The 23,258-nt window shown below is 45.3% G+C and overlaps 1 protein-coding gene and 1 long non-coding RNA gene across 7 annotated transcripts in view; one reads left to right on the top strand and one right to left on the bottom strand.

Moving 5' to 3' along the window:
* Window positions 1-23,258, bottom strand: part of auts2a (activator of transcription and developmental regulator AUTS2 a) — a 320,293-nt gene that overhangs the window by 26,042 nt on the left and 270,993 nt on the right. For all 6 annotated transcript variants that reach the window (XM_035535462.1, XM_035535460.1, XM_035535459.1 and 3 more), the window contains one exon: window positions 6,498-6,546. In XM_035535462.1, coding sequence (XP_035391355.1) covers window positions 6,498-6,546 — 49 coding nt within the window. The remainder of the gene's footprint in view (window positions 1-6,497; window positions 6,547-23,258) is intronic.
* On the top strand, window positions 7,550-11,082 carry LOC113583000. Its single transcript, XR_003411207.2, has 2 exons — window positions 7,550-10,497; window positions 10,616-11,082. It is a non-coding gene; the product is annotated as an uncharacterized LOC113583000 (long non-coding RNA).

The following is a 23,258-nucleotide window of genomic DNA, read 5'->3' on the forward strand; positions in this document are numbered from 1 at the left end:
AAGTGCGTTAATCCTCCTTTGAAGGTCAAAGGCTGTTTATTTTCCTCCAACATATTAATGAAATACTGCAAGGGGAAGATAACTTTAATCTCACGAGATCAGTTACACACGTCTCTCTCGGACCTCGACGCAAGGCTGGCGTCTCCACTCACTCTGTTGGCCATCTGTGCTCACGTGCTCAATGTTCAGCCCTCTCTACATCAGTTCCGTGTTTACTGCCGGCTTGAGTAACTCTTCGCCTGATACTGGGGCAACTAAGGAGTGGTGGAGGGGCAACCATCCCACCCAGGAGTTCAAACTGACCACTGCCTGTGTCCTCTCTCTCTCGTTCGCTCTCCTTCTCTCTCACACACACGGAGTCCTTTTCTTCTCTTCTATAAATCCCATCCCTTGCTCCAAACCATGGACAAGCCACGGTCTCTAAGGGCAGAAGCCTGAGCCGCTGCCCATTTCAATCTCTTCCATCTGTAATAATCGGGCATGCTTGCAAAATGAGGTACCGCCAAGCACGGCTTTTCCAAATCAAAAGTGATTCTCGACAAGTACGGCATATATACACAAATCAAGTTATTAATGAGAAGGGAAAAAAAATTGGCGAAAACACCGCAGGTCTGCTTTTATGAGGATTGTACCTGCTTAGTCTCTGGAGCTCGACTCCCGGTCTTCCATTACCAGTCTGGCGTCTGCCAGTACCGAGTGACCGCTGCCAGATCCTAATTGGCCAAGAGGGCAAATGGAAACAGTGCAGTAGCATGTACAAAGCAAGCTAACCGGCACGAGCCAGGTAGCAGAAAGACAACATTTATCAGCTACGACAGGGCTAAACAAGGCCTAAGTGCTCCGGAACACAGCCACTGTTACTGACCTGCCCGGTCCAGATGTAACCAACACGTGCGCAGTGCTGGATCTAGATGCCTTCTGGGCTATTCGAGCTGTGTCAACGGCAAGTTGACTAACGGAATTTTCATGTACTCTTGGCACTGTACTTATATCGTGCTAAATGAAACTTGGTGTTGTATTTTCAGAGACTGCAGAGGTTGAGAGGCAAGCTACTAGCAGCCCACAGACCCGCTGTTGGTATAATGCTAATTGATTAAGCGATCAGGTCCAATTGCACTTAATTTTAATCAATTAATTGATCAACTCCGATAGCATTGGTCTCAGATCTGAAACGTTTCTGCATATTAAATCCTTCCAGTGTGTTTGAGTCCTGCTTGTTGGTTCGTAGCTCCCCTCACAGGTTTTCATTGGGGCTTAAGTCAGGGCTAGAATATCGACCCATGACCTAGTCATCATCCCAGGGCAGAAGCTGCCATATTTTTATCCGAATCCCTTTGGTAATTAATGGATTCTTACGAGAGACCATCACATCCCAGGTCCATCACTATGCTTCATAGTGGGGATTACCTTAACTGGACTCTTTACACCAAACCAAACTTGGGGGTTTTGACATCACACTTATTTTTTTTTATATGCAATGACCTTTAATTATCTTAATAACTACTTACAGATACATGTGTAAATCATTACAAATCAAAACAATATTTGTTCCAAAGGCATTGTGCTCAATAGCTGTGTAAGCTACCCAAAACTGGTCATTAATAGTGAAGATCCTTTGCTTTGTGAAAGTTGTGTGCTAGTCTTCTGGCTGTATCTTTGAACACAGACCAAGGGCACTAGCTAATCAAGTGTATTGATCTTACATGTGTATTCCGTCCAATGTTTCAGGCAAACCACAGCCATGGAATTCCAATAGTCATACCAATGAACGTTCAAACTCAATATACGTTCAAACATTTCGAGCTGAGTGATTTCCACAAGATGCACCGATCGATGGGCCGGTGACCGGAATCGGCCGATCATTTACGTTTGTTCAGCACATGAGGGCGCAAGCAGTACAAACCCAACCAGGCGCACAGCGCAGCGACTGCACTCAGCCTGTAATGTTGACAACGTAAAGGCGCCTCAACTTTTTCATTTTTATTATGTGGTGCACTTGTTTTCATTTGGAAAAGTACAAATATTTTTTTATTTTATTTGGAGATTTTCCAAGAAGTTTGTTCTGTAAGATAGCGCTCATTTTTCTGTTGAGGTGCAAGGACTTTCCATTTAAAGTAAAGTTGAACAAAAACGTTCCCAGAAAGAATGAAAATCACAACGACCAACACGACTGCAATCGGTGCGTTTCTAGTTTCCCTTCATTGGAGCTTCGGCAGGATTCAATTTCATGGTAAGCGCGAGAACTGCGCACGCGCTCGAGACCCCTAGCTTCCAGCAGCAGCAGCGCGGGACCCCACAGAGCTCCGCGCCCCCACCTCGTGCATTTCAAAAGTCCAGCCAACCGGTATGAAAACCAGTACGCTGTTAAATATGCACGATGTTAAATGTCGTCCAGAGAAACAGTAAAAGTTAGCGGACTAGAGACTCCGGTTAGCGTCACCGTCGTAAAGCACCAACAACAATATGCAACACAAACCAAGCTCCTACAGTCTACGCTTTGCTCGTGGTGCTCTCCGGGGGCCTCCACCGATCAGTCGTCCGCCTTCGGTCGAGGTGAGCCGAATCCGTCTGCACGAGCTCTGAAACCAACGCCAGCGGTCGCGGGAAAGGTCGCTCGCGCAGTGACGTGCAGGCGCGAGCCATCCGCCTGGTTTTGCGTTATAACGTGTTTTAATTTTCGATTTTATTTTATTTTCAAGACAGAACGTTAAAAAAAAAAAAAAAGAACAAAACCACGAAAAGTAGCATTTACAATAACCTTCACATTTCGGCCTCCGTTGAATAAAGAACATAAGAGCCATAAAATGCCAGAAGCTGCTGGCACACCGACATCGTCGTGGAGGCAACTGCTGCTACGCCACTGAGATGGTTTAGTCAGCATCGCTCACTAAACGTTATCACGCTGGCTTCCCGGTTTGGCACGCGTTACGCACATCTATGAAAAGTCGGCCGCTGAAAAACAGGCAAAGAAGCCGTGTTTTTATCCCACGTGGCTATGAGGAAAAGCTCCAGAGAACAACATAACGGCCAAATGTATGAAGTGCTTGTAAAACAAATGCATGGCAGTAGTAAGGCACTTGCTGGGGGTCCTGGTTATAGCTAGTCAGTGGTCTGTGCAAGGCTGCATATCAGCCTGCAGGTCAAAGGGCTAAAATGGGTAGGTGTCAGAGTCACGCAGAAGCCAACACCTGTGAGGCCAAACACAACCGGGTGATTTATTTAAAACCCGCAGGGAACTAAAGCCCCATGAAACGCGGAATTGATTTCCGCCTCATCAAAATCACCCAACAAGTGATTGTGCCAGCAATGATTTGTTTGTAAATCTTTGTCCCCGTGGGGATGACATCTAGCCACATGTATTAAAACGTTACACAGTACTATTTAGCTAATAAAACTAAAGCATGTTTAAAAAGTGACATGATGACAGGATGCCAGTTAATAAAGGGCAGAAAGGCAATCAGCACAAAACGACCGTTGTGCTGTTCGGAAATGAGATTTTAGCCATTTCATATATTCGGTGGGACTCTTCAGGTATCAGTATGACTGAGGGTCTCTCTCAGTGGTTTGCTGCCGCAGTCTGGCCTTCTCAGAGGAATTAGAGAGACAGCATAGCAGCAGAGATGCTCTACACAGACATACACCACAGTGGACAAGAAGCGGAACGCCATGATTCGGACTTGAAGGTTTCCATGCTGACAGCTCGCGCTGTATCATCATTAAACGCCAGTCTTGTTCTGGACCTCCCTCTGAAGACCCCAGAGGTGACAATTATAAGTGCCTGACTCAAATCTATAAACCTGACTTCACAAACCGAGCTTTAAAAACAAACAAACAAACAAACAAACAAACAAAAACAAACCACTGATATTCTAACAGGCCAGCAGATCTGTTTTAGGCATCCCTTTTTAGAATTCATATTCCTGGTAAAGATATATTACAGTTGCCATGTTATTATTTTCTCATTGATCAATAATAGCCTGCAGAATATTTACCTAATTATTTATTAATAATTAGGAAAATATTCTGGTAATTATTCTTTTAAATTCACCATATTATGTATCAACAGCCAAACTTCCGTCGGACGATATAAAATTTTGCAGGAAGAATTTTACATACACGAGTCCCTGAGGTGACAAAACACAAACCAGGAAAGGCTTGGCTAAGTGACAGAGGCGCTAATTAAAGGCTAACGCTTAATGATTGCAGCTAATCGGCGTGGCAATCAAAGATAGGGTTTGTAAAGCAAAGACAGAGCCACATGGCTAAACAACCTCAGTGTCCATCTTTCTCCTGGCCGAGAGGGAGGCGATGGTTAACGAGGCATAATGGGAGGAGCAGAGGAGAACTGTTCACATCTGAAGAGAGCAATACTGCTTATATTGTTACATAACGTCAAGTGCTTTTACCAATTTTAACTTTTAGACCATAGCAATCTGAAGGCCACCTTCACCCCTGACACCCATGTGACAATATGAAGTTATTGAGATGAATATGAATAAAAGATCATTCAAAAGTGTTACTGCAATTTGATTTATCAGATAAGTCGCTTTTATCCAAAGAGATTTGCAACTCTGACTGAACACAACTGAGCAGTTGAGGGTTAAAGGTCTTGCTCAGGGGCCCAAGAGAGAAAACCTGGCAGTGAACTGGCAACCTCCAGTACTTTAACCACTGAGCTACCAATGGCCCAAGAATAGCCCCCCACTCTCTCTCTCTTTCTCTTACTTACACTTACTTCTAGAGAGGTCCTTTAATCTTTCAGCTAGGCTAGAACGTGAGCCTCAAATCGCTGTTTCATGTGTACCAGCGAGCGGCACACACAGCGTACTGTAAACAGACAAGGCAAACCTTTTGCCTCCTGCCTGGAGCCAAACACACACTTTTATCCTCACACAATCTAGCAGCTCTGCTCTCTAATACAGGGATTCTTCACTCTTTGTCCTAAGGGCTAAAAGTCAAAGCAGCTGGTAAACCCCTTTAACACACACACACACACACACTCTCACACACACAGACCACAGTCTTTCATCTCTGTGAGCCACCCCAATAAATATGCTAGCAGAACAGAGTTTGTCGGCACCTACACTGGGTAGGACGACATCTTCCAGGCCATTCGCTTCCCCAGCGTGCGTTAGCATACGGAGAAGCTTGAAGAGGCTTAGAAGAGGTAGAAGCAAAAAAGAAAAGATCCACATTTAAATGGAAATTAACTCCAAGGCAGAAGTTGTGGCCTGGCAGCCGCTAAGAAGTAACAGCCTATCTGTGTACAGTTTCCCAAGCCAGACTCTTTCACGGGCCAGGAAGGTAACCCCGTGTTGATTTAGGCCATACAAAGAGGAGGGGAGGGGTTTAATCCCTCCGGGGGGGTAATAGTCACTGCAAGGTGTCCGTCTCCTGGAGGAAAAACCTCTCTGTCAAGCGCTGCCATTCAGCTGCCCGCTCAACCCTACAAATCAAGCCCTGGAGGCCATCAAAGAGCAGAATGTGGGAAACAGGCCGTGGCCCAGAGGGAGCAGAGCGGAGGAGGAGGCGGAACAAGGGGCTTGTCGGCATCAATCAGCCCCTCTTTGGAAGCCCGTCCCTGGGGTCAGATCCCTTCCAGCTGCCACCCCCCCCCCAGCACACCACTCTCTCCGGCCCGGTGACGCACGACACGGCTTCCTAAGGCTGTGGTCTGTTACGCAAGGCAGCTCTAAGCCGGAGAAATGAGAAGCCCGGATTCCGGAGGCTTTGAGGGAAAATTAGCGGCATGAGGAAGGGGGTTGATATCGTTTTAAGATACTGTTGGCTCGTTAAAAAGCCTCGGCTCTTTCCTCTTTCAACAAACTAATCCCCCGCGGTCCTTCTTAGTGGATCTTCTACTGACAACACACACACTCATATAAAAAGACACGTATCCTGCTTCCAAAACACATCAATAAACTCTCTTTTTCTCTTTACAGTCTACCGCATGAATCTGTCATTTTCTGTTTAACTACACAAGAACGAGCAACCTCTAGCACACGTTGACTCCTCAAGTGCTCGGTTTACACATGCTGCGTATCTCGCATGGACTTCCTCATCCATCATGGTTGAGCTACGCGAGGGGCTATCTAATAAAGCCCGGAAGATGGATTTCTCTTTCACATATTATAGCGAGAGAACACAGATGAATATTTCACACCATCTAGCTGCAAAAAACCATAAGACAGCCGAAACACATGACAATGACAAAACACACGTCTTGCTCTCTCCAGCAGAACAGAGACAGCACCCCTACCTACCATAACGAAATGTCAAACAAAGCACCCATCAAAACAGAGGGAACCAACAGGGGCCATTTTTCAGACAAGAGACATACCCGTAAATCTGATCCCACTGTACACGCTGTATCAACACACACATACTTGCATACAAACCCACCCCCGCTGAGGCACAGGATAAAAAAAAAAAAAAAAAGCAAACTGCCGTGCTGAAAACCGACATACACAACAAACCGAGAGAAAGAAGAGACATACCTTTAACCGCAGCTGTTCTGAAGAGTTTCTCAGAGCTGGCATCGGAGCCCTGAGAGACAAAGAGAAAGAGAAAGATTGTTTTAAATACATCTGCTTCACAACGAACCAGGTGGCATTCTTCATCAAAAGGACGCACACCACACTAATGAAGTCCCTTATTTCAAAGCCTCGCCGCTAGGTGGCACTGTGGGTCCATGGGAAAAAGACCGGCGGAGCACATTAACGTGGCCGCGTTATTGTGCAAACACGCAGTGCTGGCATTTACACAGCATTTAGGTAATGAACGCCTATTTGGGTGACAATGCGGTGTCAGAAAGGCACTGGCTAATTCAAACCGATCAACACCGAGAGATCGACCTATTTCAGTCCATGCAGACTGCGGCTGGGCTCTCCTGTGCTTCCAGCTCGGTATTAGGTGGCGAAATCCAGCTCGGGCTTCTCCCGTGAAACGCTGCACGCAATGCATCCGCGCTCACGAGATAACAAACAACTCCATGTGCAGAATTCCCGATTCAGACTCCCTCACTCACCAGCCTTTAAAATATAACGGCAAAACCTCCACCAAAGCAAAACCCAGTCCAATATTACACTGCCCTGACAGCCGAAAACACTTCAGCACGTATTCATGGAGTAGCCCACTGAACGCAAAGCTTTAAAACTTCCCAGATGGAGGGAAAAACCTTTCAGGAGCAGCTATAGTCCTAGTTTACATTTTTTAAATCCATTTGTTTTAATGTTACTCTGTTCTGCAGTGCCAAACAAAAACGAGCTTCAATAAAACCTCGTCTCGTTTGTTTCTCTGACATGAAGGGAAAACCGTGCACACAATGACGCGTAAATGCAGATTTGATCGGAACCAGGAGCCCAAACATCTGGCCGCATACAGGGCGAAGGCTGTCTACACTTCACCACCACGACCACAACAGCATCAAGTAACGAACCAAACAAAGAAAGAAACGCAACAGTAACCAGCACAGGACGGGACACGCCAAAATGCAGGGCGTGGGTGCACTGGTCGGGCAAACGAAGGAAACACGACTGCTTGTACCTTCGGCTGTGGCGAGGTTGGCACCGAGCGAAATGCCAAGTCCCAAAAGCACTTTCGCGGTCTAGTAAATATGGCCGCGTTTCACATTCTGCTTGCAAAACAATGTAATCCACAAATATCCAGCGGTTTCCACTCCGTATAAAGCGAGGACTGCCATGTGAAATAAGACGCCTTTCCAAGAAGGGGGGAAAAAGATCCCGGTGACAGCTGCGAGCGAAGCACAAAGCTACCGTGGCTCTCGGACAAAGGCAGCCATGTGTCCTGCATGGGAGAGGAGCAAAAGGAGCGCAAAAGGAGCGCAAAAGGAGCGCAAAAGGAGCGCAGGAAGCAGCCAGCCGATCCCCCGATCGCCTCCGCACTTCTGCGCGCAGACAGCGACGTATCTGGTGAATGCGCCCAACGCAATTCCTTGCAAATGGCGTACAAAACGAGCACTCCTTCTCGCGTGCTTTTGTATCAGGGCAACGCCACCTCACGAGCAAGGCGAAGAGGCTGCGCGCAGCAAGAAAGCATCCACGCGCCGTCAAAAGACTCGCCTATCTCCCGCGTGCTCGTCGCCAGGCGCTCTCGAAGAGCAGAGAATCCATCCAAAAAACCCCACAAAGAGCTCCCCTTCGGCTAGTGAGGACGGCACGGAGCCGCAACAAAACCGACAGGAGCTGTAGCGGGACGTTTTCAGGGCTTCGCAGGTAAAACTCGCGCGCCGTGGCTCGTGTCCGCTTCCAGTCTGTCCGGCGCTGCCGCGCTCGTGCTGCTGCTGCTGCTGCTGCTGCTACCCGCTCGCTCCGCGGCGCAGACGAGCTCTTCAGTTCATCCGTCGGTTTGTCTCCGAGGTCTCCCTCGCGACCGGGTCCTCCCACTTCCTGATTCCAACCTGCCTTCACTCGACTCCTACCCTCGTGCCCCGCTGCCGACACGCACGCGCACACGCGCGCAAAAGTTTGAGCGGCGCTTCCCCGCAGCAGAAGCTCGCACGGACAGCTATCACGCACGGCGGTGTCGCGCGACCTTATTCCTGAGCGTGTGCATGGTGCACACCGAGAGACAGTGCCAGTGGTCAGAGTGAAAGGATGTGTTCTGGGGTGGGAGTAAGCAGAAGGGGGACGTGGGGCGATGTTCTCTCATTACCGTGATGATGTCAGCCACTGATGAATGTTCCAGCAGGGTGTCGCCACCGCGAGGGGTGGGAGACAACATGACCCTCACACCCGCTGCCTTCCTGTTAGCACCACACACCCCAACCCAGCATGACCTCACCAGCAATCCTGGGACTACCATCGGCCAGACCGGCTCGGGGTCACGGACCGTGGCTGCGCTTCCGAGAGAAGAGAGCCCCAGTAAACGCCTGCCAAAGTCTCAGCTAAATCGAATAAACACGTCTAAAGGACCACAGACACACTCACTCCAGCAGTAGGGCGCCGTTTATAAAGCCGTGGCATTTCAATAAACAGTGTTGAGAGAAACCGCAAATGTTTAAATAGAATTGATTAGGTGTAGGGAGCAGGGTTGACTCAGTATGTGTATGAAACAGCAGACAGCAAAAAACAAATGAATCACTTAGCCCAGATGTGTATACCGTGGCACCGGTACTAATCACAGCACTGAGGCCAACGACTTTTACAGGCTTTGTCTTTGAATGAAAATAACTTTTTGGCTTCCTTCCTCGATCTCCTCATGAACCTTATGAGTATGGATGCGAAAACAATCGTACAGTCAGCTATTTCCAGACGTTTCTGGAAAAACCTTCTGAACTGGTTAACTCAGAGGCCTGACCCACAGTTCTGTCTTGGCAAACAAGTATTAACCCTCAGTGCAGAAGAAGCCGTGCACATCTGATCTTTGCTGCCACCAGGAACCATCTGATTATAACTTCTGATCTTAATCTGATTTTTTTGTGTGTGGCTGGAAAGCACAGTGCATTTATCTGTCAAAAACACCAGCGTCATCTCCAACATATACTTTAGCCAAAGCAGTGGGATTCATAAATAAAATATTTTTACCCCAAGTTCAACCCTCACAATCTCTCACAACCAGACGGTTTGTCCTAGAGAAATATACATTATTTATCCAGCTAGTTATCTTCATCAATATGTGTTTGGCCAATCCTAAAACAGGAGGGAGGTACAGATGGAAGAAAGAGTTAATTTAATCATCTTATAACTTCAGACTGAGGAGAGAAGAGATACAGATCCAATTGGAAGGATGTGGGATTGGAAAACTTTGGGATAGGAAGACTGGGATTGGAAGACTGGGATTGGAAATCTGATTGATCTTCAGGACAAGGAAACAGAATTAATCTGCTACAGGTGATGGAGAACGGAAACAAATGAGCTACGGAGACGTTTAGTTACGATAAACAAACAAATTATTTCACTCAGAGCTATAATTTTAAACCAATATTCTTTGCTCAATTCAGACTATTATCATATAAATGTCCTTGTATGTACATTACTGTGATTAATGAGTTATCTGAGGTGAGACTGTGTTCTAGGAAACACTGTGCTTTAAAACAGTGGAACGCATCAGCCTCATTTGGGAAGAAACATGCAGCCAAAATGTTGCAATAAGAAACAGAAACTGCTGTATAATCTCACCAGTTACTTTATTAGAAACACCTACCTTGTAGGTCCACCATGTCCGTGTACAGATATAGTCTGTATCCTAACACCCGACACTATTTGCCTTAGCTATCAAAAAGCACTTTATGTGACTTTAGCTTGAATGTTGTGACATGAGCTCAAGCCACGCTGCCCACACTTTGCTCTTACTTCTAGGTGAACCACTCCAGGCAGTTCTATTCCTTATACATGCGCTGAACTTCATTTCACACTTGTTTACCTGGCAAATTCATGGAAGAAGTGTGAGTACATGAGGCTAGGGTACATCGCTTAAAAACCATGAGCTTGATATCCGATGACAATTCTGAAGAGAACATGGATGCTATTGAAATGAGTGAGTCTGAGCAACTGTAGTGGCATTGGGGGAAAGACGGATAGACAAAACGACAATGGCAGTGTGCTGCTCGTGTCCTGTAAAGCCCTCCATGGATGTCGGGTCTTCCTCTTACCAGGTTCTCCAGCCAAGGTCATCAAGACGGGAGCAGCACAGAGTGAAGTTCTGCACCAGCTCTGCAGCGGGCACCTTACTCTCAAACCTGCTAAATTCAGCACCACGCTCAACCTTCACATCAAGAGCCGACCTTGTGCCTGACAACACTTTAGGAACAGGTGTTGTTGAGTCCAATTCAGTGCAAACTATGTTCCACGGCTTAATCCATAACTGCAGAGTCTAGCTGGGATTGCTGGGATTGCTCTGTGCTCTCAGGTCACTAATAATTTTTTGGAAGTCAAATGAGGACATCATCTGGGTCCTGGTCAGTGTGGCCAAGGAAGTTTTTTTTTTTTTTGTGTGTGTGTGTGTGTGCTCATGTTTTGTTTCCATGTTTTGTTTCCATTATACTCAACTAGAAGTTTCTTGATCTTCTTTATATTGTATGTATGCTACAATATAATCTAAAGTAAAATCGATTGATAATCATCTGGTGGTATTTGAATTAGGTATTTGAAGGTTTGAGGTATTTGAAGTAGTTTTGTTTATGTATTAGATCATAATTATTCTTGGCATAAAGTTGCATCATATGCTTCATGCACTTTTATCAATACATGTTACATTTATTTTGTATGAATATTGAACAAAGCAGTGCAGTTCACTTGGAATGTTAAGGATAACAAGTGTAGTAAGGCCTTCCTCACAGAGACCTCTTTGTTCACAGAGACTTCTTTGTGCGCGTCTGATCTGATCACATGACACTAAAGCTCAGTTGGAGTTGGTCAGATTTTTCATTTGCGATTTCAGGCAATGGTCAGGAAAGCTAAGATTTAGATAAACAGTGATAGCATTTTGTTCTTTCCAGATGATTTCAGACACTGAGGGTTGATTTGAAAAATTAGAAATTCTGAAACGATATAATCCAAATTACACAATCCAAATGTAATGAGTCTGTGTTTATGATCCAAACTGGGACAATTCTAAATTTATTTAGCTTTTTTTTTTCCTCCTTGCCTTTTCTACAAACCCAAACTGCAAAACTTTCTGAGGACTTCAACTGTGTTCTTAACTGCAATTCCATTGTGTTCACACCAGCCAGTCCAGTTTTATAATCTATGGGGTTTTCGTAATCCTACAAGGAATTCTCTTTTTCATCTGTACTTTACAAATATTCACGTATTGATTCTTAAAATCATATCATCCTGCAAATATAAAAAGCTCATCACTATGCGTACATCACTTACCCTAGAACTGGATACCACTGGAAAACCTGGCCGGAGGCAGTGGAGATTTAATGTGCTTGCTCATGCCATTCCTCTTGTTTATTAACGCACAGACAGGTGTATTTTGAGGACTAATACTTTATTTCAAAATGCTTTTTAAGGGAGCAAATTTGATCATTCAAGGTCACATTTAATGACTCGAACACAGAGACTGAATCTGAATTTGCCTGATCTTCTACTGGACAGGCAGGGCAAACCCTTTTAAAGGTATGTCTTACGACATCCAAACACAAGGAAAAAGCCAGTACAGTGCTAGCTCACCACCTCAGACAAGTATCTGCTTGCTAAATTTGTACTGGGCTTGGTTCTGTCAGTGATCCAAGAGGAAATTGACTTAGCAGTTAACACTATGGAGAGGGCTAAATTCCTAGGAGGTGACAGTTTTCCCACTCGCCACCGACGTTTCTAAGTGCTTCTCCCAAAGCCCGTCCCCTTCATATGTAGAACTGAAGTCTCACAGCGTCTAATCTTCCACTGACTTTGCATTTTGTTGTCTTGCAAGAATCAATATCTCTGCTCCTGAAAAAAGCAAACAATCCCCTAAACTGTAAATCCTACAGTTCAGTAAATTTCCCCAGTGTGAAGGTAAAAATATTAACCAGTTCCTTGGCTCTATAACTCGAAAATGTTCCACCATTTTGGATTGCCCCTGATTAGACTAGATTGATTTTTAAAAAGATATTCTGTTTTAACAGAAATATTTTAAAATAACTCCCTCAGTTCCTTCTAGCCCCTCCACAAAGTCCTCATTTTACTTGAAGCTTTGGCCTGAATAGGTGGAAAGTTTACAAAAATTTGGATCTGATAACATTTTATGTCAGGGGTTAAATGGCTGTGTTCGTTCCCTTCAGTATCTAAATACATAAAAACTCCCCGTTCCTTGGAGGATATTAATTTAAAACGTCTCTTTATATCTCTGCCCCTTTAATCCTACATTACATGTTCTCCACACTCTGTATCAATCTGATCCGACTGATCCCGTGTTATTTCCAAGGCATTCTTTAACCAGTAGGAAATAGTTCCATTTGGAAAGAGAAAATCCTGCCAAAAAACGCAAAGTTACGGCTCTGCCTAATTTCTAGCCATTCTATCGTATGGCTCAGGTAAAATAAATATTTTTAGCTACCTTCAGATTTGGCGCTTTGTGCGCAGCCATTTTAGCCAGTTAGCATCTTTTCCATCATGCGCTACTGGATTCCGTTCTAGACACCCGTGCTCATAAGTGTGAGCTTTGGGAGGGTGATTGGGGTGTTGAGTTGACAGAGGCAGTGTGGGAGGACTTGCGTTCTAGGACACATTCCTTCGCGATCTCTGTTATAGTCTGTTTTAGTTTAAGCTGGTACCCTGCACGTATCTATTCAAATATGAGCTTGCCAATTTTTTTTCTTGATACTCTCCCATCTGTGATTGGAAAAACACACGCGCTGCACTGTCTCATATGTGTTTGGCTCTTTTTGAACCCACATTTTGGGCATTCATCTTTAGGGCCTTTTGTGCTGGTGTTTTTTATAAGATCCACTCTAATCTTTAAAAAAAACAAAACAATGAAGGCAATGTTAAAAATCTAATAAAAATACCTCACTCAAAAGTACCTTTTCTTAGCACAAAAGTGTTAGCATAAACGTTTCAGTGACAGGCTACGCTCAGTCCAGCACTGTCAAACCTGCTGTAACCTGCTGTGCTGGGCAAACCTGTGCCACTTCAACACCCACTAACATGCCACTAACATGCCAAGTATTAATGCTGTGTTGAGAATGGTATACCACCCAAATGACAGCAGCCCAGTAGTGGTCCTGTGTTCAGAAATTGTTCAGCAATGAATGCAGTTGAAAATGACTGAAGAATTGTGTATGTCAACAGACGCAGGTTACTTGGCACCTGTAAGGTAGACATATATTTTTTTAAAGTGCCTGGGGTATCCCCCCCCCAACCCCCAACACCCATAAAGTCCACAATAAACTCCAGCTGAAGTCTTTAATAAGATGTTATGAGCTTCCTCTCACTAAATAAGCAAATCCGTGCTGTCAGACACAACAGAATGAGCAACCAGCGTGTGAGGATACAGAGCAGATATTTCACACTTTTTTTATAGCCTCGTATTTCATCATGGTAGTGAAATGTTATGATGAACTTAACACTGCTGCAGTGAACCTGTGCTTTAATGTATAGACTTTAAACACTTCGCACACTGCATGCCTATATGCTTGCAAAATTATACCTTCAACACCATCATTGCTATTTCTGTTTGTTTTTTTTTGTTTTTGTTCAAACTTCAAAGATTTCACAGAGGTATTCTGCTTCTGGCCCACACAGAAAACAGCCATTTACATCGCAAGTCTTTATTTTATATGAATTGTGCTTGAATGGTAATGACAGGAGATCGGCGCTCTGTTACAAGCCTCTGCTGTGACTACTGGAAAATCTTTCTGTCTACCTTTTCTTCCTCTCACTATGTAAATGTTCAGAGATAAGTGTAAGAGGAGAGCAGGACATATAATATGCTTAATAGGCTGCTTTTACCAGTCCTGGGTTTGTCCTTTCCTGAATTGTCCTGCGTCCTTCTATTCACGTGGCTCTTTCCAGCAAGCAGAGTAAAGAGAGAACTGGATAGGCCTGTATCGAGTAACAGCCAGCCCTGCAGTAGACAGCAGACAGCAGCCCACAGGAGTCGGCTCCTCCGGGCAGCTGCCATGACTTCCAGCCTTGGGCAGGAGCCGTTCTGAACACCGGCGCAGCAACGGCAGGACTGGGAGGACCACCGGACGTGCCCGAGACGAGGGGAGGTTTCCACGGGGAGATCTGCTTTCCTGCTCTAGCCTCCCTAAATTTAACATGAAATAGCAAATGTGTATTTAATTCGTTATTTCAGGCTGCGAACTAGAAACTACCGGATAAAATAGAATTTCCAGTAAATCGATGCATTTTTAAAATAACTGATCAACAAAGTCTTAAACATAGCCTGTAACACTTCACCTAATCTTTCACACTGTTCTGACAGCACCTTTCTCTTTCAAATCAGCCATACATAGAAAAATACCCACAGAGAACTCTTACACGGAGAACAATGTGGACAGATGTAGATGTAGATGGACATACAAGGACACTGAGCATGCACACGCACACATTCACTAATGGAAAACAAGCATCAGGACTCTTCTCCGTCCTGGTTCCCAAAGGGTGGAAGGAACGTCCACTGGCTGTCCAAACAGCAGGCTCCCTCACTCTCTTCAAATGCAGACTGAAGACTCGTTTATTTGTGGAGTATTTTAAACGAACACTAATCCTGCACATGGAAATATCGTTTTGCATTACTATTGATTAACTGAACCCTTCTAGCACTTGTTTGGTGTTGCACTTTCTAGGTATCAGTATTGATTCTTGTATCTAGCAGTATCTGAGTTCAATGGTATCTTTGACTCTAAACTACTGTATTGACTAGGATACATTCTATGAGTAAATGACAAAGACGTTTTGTAATTCGCTCTGGATAAGAGTGCCATAAATGTAAATGTGAATGTAATATCCAGGCAATATAAATACACAAACTCATTAACACAGGTGGTGATTGATACACATACACAAATCACTGCATGCACAAAGTGTAGGATCAGTACTAAAATGTTGACCTCCTGATATATACCAGAAACTTCTACAAATTAATAACTATTTGGGATGAACTAGTCTGGACATGCTTATGTGTTCATCAGAGAGGACTGGAGAACATACTCCTCTGAGCTTGTGTGTTGGGAACAGATGCAGGACAGGCTGCATGCCACACGCATCATACAGGGGCAGTGTGAGGAACACACACGCATCATACAGGGGCAGTGTGAGGAACACACACGCATCATACAGGGGCAGTGTGAGGAACACACACGCATCATACAGGGGCAGTGTGAGGAACACACACGCATCATACATGGGCAGTGTGAGGAACACACACGCATCATACATGGGCAGTGTGAGGAACACACACGCATCATACAGGGGCAGTGTGAGGAACACACACGCATCATACAGGGGCAGTGTGAGGAACACACACGCATCATACAGGGGCAGTGTGAGGAACACACACGCATCATACAGGGGCAGTGTGAGGAACACACACGCATCATACAGGGGCAGTGTGAGGAACACACGCATCATACAGGGGCAGTGTGAGGAATACACACACGCATCATACATGGGCAGTGTGAGGAATACACACACGCATCATACAGGGGCAGTGTGAGGAACACACACGCATCATACAGGGGCAGTGTGAGGAACACACGCATCATACATGGGTAGTGTGAGGAATACACACGCATCATACATGGGCAGTTGAGGAACACACACGCATCATACAGGGGCAGTGTGAGGAACACACGCATCATACATGGGCAGTGTGAGGAATACACACGCATCATACATGGGCAGTTGAGGAACACACACGCATCATACAGGGGCAGTGTGAGGAATACACACTCATCATACAGGGGAAGTGTGAGGAACACACACGCATCATACCGGGCAGTGTGTGGAACACACACGCATCATACAGGGGCAGTGTGAGGAACACACACGCATCATACATGGGCAGTGTGAGGAATACACACGCATCATACAGGGGCAGTGTGAGGAATACACACACGCATCATACAGGGGCAGTGTGAGGAACACACACGCATCATACAGGGGCAGTGTGAGGAACACACACGCATCATACAGGGGCAGTGTGAGGAACACACACGCATCATACATGGGCAGTGTGAGGAACATACAGGGGCAGTGTGAGGAACACACACGCATCATACAGGGGCAGTGTGAGGAACACACACGCATCATACAGGGGCAGTGTGAGGAACACACACGCATCATACAGGGGCAGTGTGAGGAATACACACACGCATCATACATGGGCAGTGTGAGGAATACACACACGCATCATACAGGGGCAGTGTGAGGAACACACACGCATCATACAGGGGCAGTGTGAGGAACACACGCATCATACATGGGTAGTGTGAGGAACACACACGCATCATACATGGGCAGTGTGAGGAATACACACGCATCATACATGGGCAGTTGAGGAACACACACGCATCATACAGGGGCAGTGTGAGGAATACACACTCATCATACAGGGGAAGTGTGAGGAACACACACGCATCATACCGGGCAGTGTGTGGAACACACACGCATCATACAGGGGCAGTGTGAGGAACACACACGCATCATACATGGGCAGTGAGGAATACACACGCATCATACATGGGCAGTTGAGGAACACACACGCATCATACAGGGACAGTGTGAGGAACACACACGCATCATACATGGGCAGTTGAGGAACACACATGCATCATACCAGGCAGTGTGAGGAACACACACGCATCATACAGGAGCAGTGTGAGGAATACACACGCATCATACAGGGGAAGTGTGGGGAACACTCCAACTAGTCTGGCTTCACATTAATCAGCACCCCAGAGGAGCTATGTATGAGCCACACATGCCACAGATGATGCTCAACAATACAAATGAGGTGTGAAGCTAGCAGCTACGCCTCACAAGAAACACAACACTGCTCCTCCCCCTGTACAGCATGCTGTGTTATCATCATATTTAAACAGCAGAAGATCTGTATGCGCTGAAAACAAAGTTGTGAGTTGTGAGTGTATGAAAGGAAGAATATGAAAAGATTATTTTATATGAAAAGAGACAGAATTATGTTAAAAAAATAATATATGTTATGTGCCAATTTTCAATGAATAGAGTAAAAAGCATTTTCGGGTCTTTAATTTTAATTAAATACTAAAGTACAGTTAATAGCGCTGTATTTCTATGGGTATTCAGTCTAGCTCAAAAATGCAAACACGCAAGCAACACACACACACACACACACACACACACACACACACACACACACACACAAATGCTTCCAACCTTAATTCATTTTGATTTGTTTTATCAGCATCCTTGTATAAAATGTAGGAATTACAATGGAGTGAATTTAGTCCACAGATACACAGATACTGGGATGCCTCAAGTTTGTCACTCAAGTCCCAGGCTAAAACAGGCTAATCCAGAGTCAAATCCCAGGCTAAAACAGGCTAATCCAGAGTCAAATCCCAGGCTAAAACAGGCTAATCCAGAGTCAAATCCCAGGCTAAAACAGGCTAATCCAGAGTCAAATCCCAGGCTAATCCAGAGTCAAGTCCCAGGATAAAACAGGCTAATCCAGAGTCAAGTCCAAGGCTAAAACAGGTTAATCTAGAGTCAATTCCCAGGCTAAAACAGGCTAATCCAGAGTCAAGTCCCAGGCTAAAACAGAATAATCCAGAGTCAAGTCCCAGGCTAAAACAGGCTAATCTACAGTCAAATCCCAGGCTAAAACAGGCTAATCCAGAGTCAAATCCCAGGCTAAAACAGGCTAATGCAGAGTCAAATCCCAGGCTAAAACAGGCTAATCTACAGTCAAGTCCCAGGCTAAAACAGGCTAATCCAGAGTCAAATCCCAGGCTAAAACAGGCTAATCCAGAGTCAAATCCCAGGCTAAAACAGGCTAATCTACAGTCAAGTCCCAGGATAAAACAGGCTAATCTACAGTCAAATCCCAGGCTAGAGTCAATTCTCAAATCAACTTAGAACTAAACTTAGAGTCCTAAACAAGTCCGAGTGCAATCTGCATTAAATTTCCACATTATAACATGCCAAAACTATGATGGTATTACATTAAATTTAAAAATAATAAATGATCTTTAAAAATGACTCCTAAGGGAGTTGCTGTGACTGTGACTCTGTCTTGGGACGAAACTGCAGGGTCATGGAAGAAGACTTTGGGGTGAACCCAAAGATATTCTAGTAAGAGAGGAAGAGGCATCACCCTACCGGAGTAAGCAGGGCTGGGGAGGAAGACGCTTCATTCTTCAGGATGTAATAAAGCTTCATAATAACATCATAACATAATAATATGCTTCTTTTATGTCCATGTAACGCACTCTGAATTGCAGCTGTGCATGCAAATCAACTCGCCTTACATTGTCTTGCCTCTGGGAAAAGACCCGAATTCTCCTCCAGGTGAGTGGAGAGAACCTAAGTATCTTGGGATTTTGTTCAGGGGCGGTAGAAAAAGGATGTGTGGGATTGACAAATGCATGGTGTCAGTGGCAGCTGTGCTATGGTCTCTGAATAAGTCTGTGGTGGTGATCCTAGGATGAAGGATTCATCCCAGGACAAAGCTCTCTGTGAACCAGTCAGTCTACATCCTCATCCTCATCGATGTTCCTGAGATATGGGTCGTGACCGAAAGAATAAGACTGTGAATGCAAACGGTGAAAAAGCTGTTTGTCCACAGGGTTGCTGGACTCTCGGCCCATGAGAAGGTGTGGAACTCTGACAACTGGGAAGGCCTTGGAGTAGAGGAGCGCCCTGAGATTAGAAGGAGCCAAATGTGGTGGCTTGGGTATCTCAGGAGGAGTCCCCATAATCAGCTGCCACTGCAGCTGTTCCCGGCACGTCCCACTGGAAGGAGGCCCAGAGGCAGACCCAGGAGCCACTGGAGGGATTACACCTCATAGCTGGCCTGGGAGCGTCTGGGTGTCCCACTGGAGGAGCTGGAACCAGACACGCAGAAGAGAAAAGTCTGGGCTGATCTTCTCAGCCGGCTACCACCACAAACCTCATCAGGAAAAAATAAGCAGGGACAAGGAGACAATTCGACACTTATTAAATACGTTAACGTACGTTAATATGTAATTTGGCGATATGTAAAATAGTATGTCAAAGAATACTGCTTCCAGTGGACCTGGTTTGATGTGGGCTTAGTGAAAAGCAGGGGATGTGTGCATGTGCACCCCTGCTGGGAGCAGTCTGGGATGAGTGATGTGCACTGGAGCGCTGGCCTCAGAAAAATGACTCTCCTTATCGCTCTCATTAAAAGAGATTCAAACGGGGCAGGGGACAAGCCTTACTGAAGAAGAAATGTGTGAGAGAGAGAGAGAGAGAGAGAGAGAGAGAGAGAGAGAGAGAGAGAGAGAGAGAGCAAGACAGTCTTAGAGGCAGAAAAATGAAAAAATGGTTGTACTGGTTTGGGGGCAAATTTAGCTTTGAGACCGATGATGTGTCTCCTTGTTGCTGTGTTCTGATATGATGGAGAGAATTGAGCAGAGAAGACGCGAAATGATAGAGAATGACGGAGAGAAAGAGGGGAAAGAGAAAACGGGCAGGAAGTGACAACGAATCAGATGGACCCAGGAGGCGTGAGCGAGGGAAACAGAGCAACAGGCTGCCTGTTACTTTGAGAATAATCATGGCAGGAGATCATCAGGAGACTGTGCATATCTGCACCTGACACTGGACAGGCCGCCGAGCTGGAGTGCTCCGGATGCCAACCTCATCACCCTGGCAACCTCTCCTCTGCCTACCTCATTTCCCTGGCAACCTTTCCTCTCCCCTCCACTCATTTTTTTGCTGCCTATCCACTGCAGGTCGACTGCGTTGAAATGCTCCAAAGTAGACGGTGGTTGATGGGCCCTCCAGAGGACATGAGATGCCTCTGACTTCAGAAGTGCAGCAGCCTGACAGGCGGGAGTCCCCCCCCCCGCCATTCCACTACCCCTCCATCTCACCCCGGGCCAGCCCACTCCCCCGCTGGCCCTAAAGAGACGCCTAATTACGTTTCACAGGGAGTGGGGCTCTAAATAAGGGCCTTATTCTCCCCGTGGTAGCAACCCTGCAGGGGGTGGTTGTGGAGGTGGGGGTGGTGGTGTATAAGATGGAGCGATAGGCCCAGACAGAGGTGGGTGAGTGGGGGGTGGGGGTAGGTTTCCGTGTGTGACAGAAAGCTTTACCATGTCAAAAGCCCCCACAGAGGTGCGCACAGAGAGTGAAAGTGAGGGTGAGGTTGGATGTGCCTCTGGGTAATGGAGGAACACTGTGAATGAATGAGAGAAACCGCTAGCCACAAAGAGGCAGAGACAAAGAGAGAGAGAGAGAGAGAGAGAGGGAGAGAGAGGGAAAATGAGAGAGAACCTCTCATGAAATCCTACCCCTTCGGTTGAACAGTAAACACTAAACCATCTACATTATGTGCGCACATACATGGAAGTGCAAACCGGGGGGTGGGGCGGTATTAGTTAGAGCCTCGGGTCACTCGGAGTGTGAAGCCAAACAGGGGATCCACTCTGAAGCCTTGGCTATTTAAATATTTCACAGCTATCTCCAGTCCTTCCCTGGAGAGTTGCATGTTTGTACCTGTGCTGCCCTTTGATTCTGTCCCCAGTAAGGACTAGCAGGGCGGTGTCGCGCAGGGAGCTGGGTTCACTTTATCACAGCATCTCATCAGACACGCCGCAATTAAAACACTTACTGATAAGCAAAGTGTGTCGGAGCCGCGTTGCACACAACAGCGGGAACAAGATGCTTGCATCGATTGTCACGCTTAATTACTTGAAAAAACGGTATGTGTCTTCGGCAAAAAACGTTTGCCATATTACCGTGCAGCTTATTGTATACACAAATAAATTATATATCTGTGTGCTATGTACAAACACAAAACTTTATGGGCATAGACAAACACATGTATTACAAACACTTGACTAACTAGATGGCATATTGAACTCAGACATACATGTTGAAACCATAGTACTCAAACTATCTTACATTTCTATAGTAGGAGTTGTGTTTTCTTCCCATTGTTGCTGAGTAACTGTACGTACACATCACCACCATGGCACCATTCAAGTTGAAGAAGACAACCCTGTTTACGTGTTGCGTTTCTTGTGTGGTCTTAGCTGCAGCTAAAATGCTGGAGAATGTCTTCCAATACCTGTTCACATTTTCCACTCGTGTCTGAAGAACAAACTCCTGTTCTGTTCCCAGAGAGCAGCCGGGGATGTGTTGGTCTTGGGGCGTGGCTACTGGCTAGGGATGTAAACAATTATATCTGATAACGCTTACATGCGCAAATTAGTCAGGCTAAGATCAAAATATTGCTGTGTGTGCAAATGCGCTTATTTTGCGTGTATATGCACAAATCCACTGATTAGTGAATAATGTCTATGTTAGCGAATAATGTCTGTGTTAGTGAAAAATGTCTGTTAGCTGGTTAGAGAATGTTTGTGTTTTAGTGAGTAATGTCTGTGTTAGCTTGTTAGATAAAAATTTACTTTTTAAGTTTTGTGTCTGGAGTTCACCTCCAATGTTTGTCTGCTATACTGATTTGTACTGTACATGTTTCTTAGTGATAGTGTGTGTGTATGTGTGTGTGTGTGTTATATGGCACTAGAAAGACTGTTTTTCTGGTGCTAAAAGAGAGGTGGCCCTGGGCTAGTGTCTGCATTCCTCTTATCCTTGTTCAAACTCACACCATGAAGCAGGCCTAGATGTATGTGTGTGAGTGTGTGTGTGTGTGTGTGTGAGAGAGAGAGAGAGAGAGAGAGAGAGAGAGAGAATATTCATTGCACAGTAATGTTATTCTATACGCTACTGCCCACTTGTGAAGGAGTTCAGAGAGTATATGCGGACAAATATAAGTAGGAGAGAAGGATGGGGATGGGTTGTGTGTGTGTGTGTGTGTGTGTGTGTGTGTGTGCGTGCGTGCGTGCATGCGTGCATGTGTGTGTGTCTCCACAGTTACAGTCAACCCTTTAGCATGGATGGCTCCACAAATCGGACCAGATCTTCATTTAACAGTATCCTCTTATGTCCAAACCTCACACACCATGTCCTGCAGGCAGATCTGGTTCTTAAGAGATAAAAACAGTTTGAATGTTCAAGGTGATTAATGGATGAACCATGTGCACTACTTGAAGGGTTCCCTTGTCAGGAGACTGAAAGTTGGACAAAAAATGAATCTTTCGCCATGACGGTGTTGCAAAACAAGAATGAACAAGAACTGATAAAAAGACTTTCACCTTGATTGAACCCTAGAGAAACAACACTGTCACTGCTGTTGAAGAGCAAACCTGCTACACACAAGCCTCACGGACTGAGAAAGGGTCTGCATACGCACCCAAAAACAGGGCTACAAGTAACAGTGCATTTAAATGTATAAATTATATAATGTAACTGATTTTTCATCTTAGTGGATTCTTTAATAAAAAGAAATGAAGTCGTTATTTTTGTAGCTGACAAACAGATGATTACAGATGACTGTATTCTGTCTTGTTTTGTTACACAGTGATTCATCTTAACACTGATAGTGTTAGGTCCTGAGAGACACACTGATGTCCTCAGCTGTTGACCAGTACTGATATTTGCTTCAAGGTAGTGAGTATGTTTTTTTTATGACTCGTTCAAATAATTTGTACCTTTCCAGAACCATAAAAATGCGGTAAAACGAGCACTTTAGATGTTTTATTATTTAAACTAATGCAACTGTAATGGTTTAATAGC

Source organism: Electrophorus electricus, chromosome 17 (assembly GCF_013358815.1).
Source record: "Electrophorus electricus isolate fEleEle1 chromosome 17, fEleEle1.pri, whole genome shotgun sequence".
Taxonomy (NCBI): domain Eukaryota; kingdom Metazoa; phylum Chordata; class Actinopteri; order Gymnotiformes; family Gymnotidae; genus Electrophorus; species Electrophorus electricus.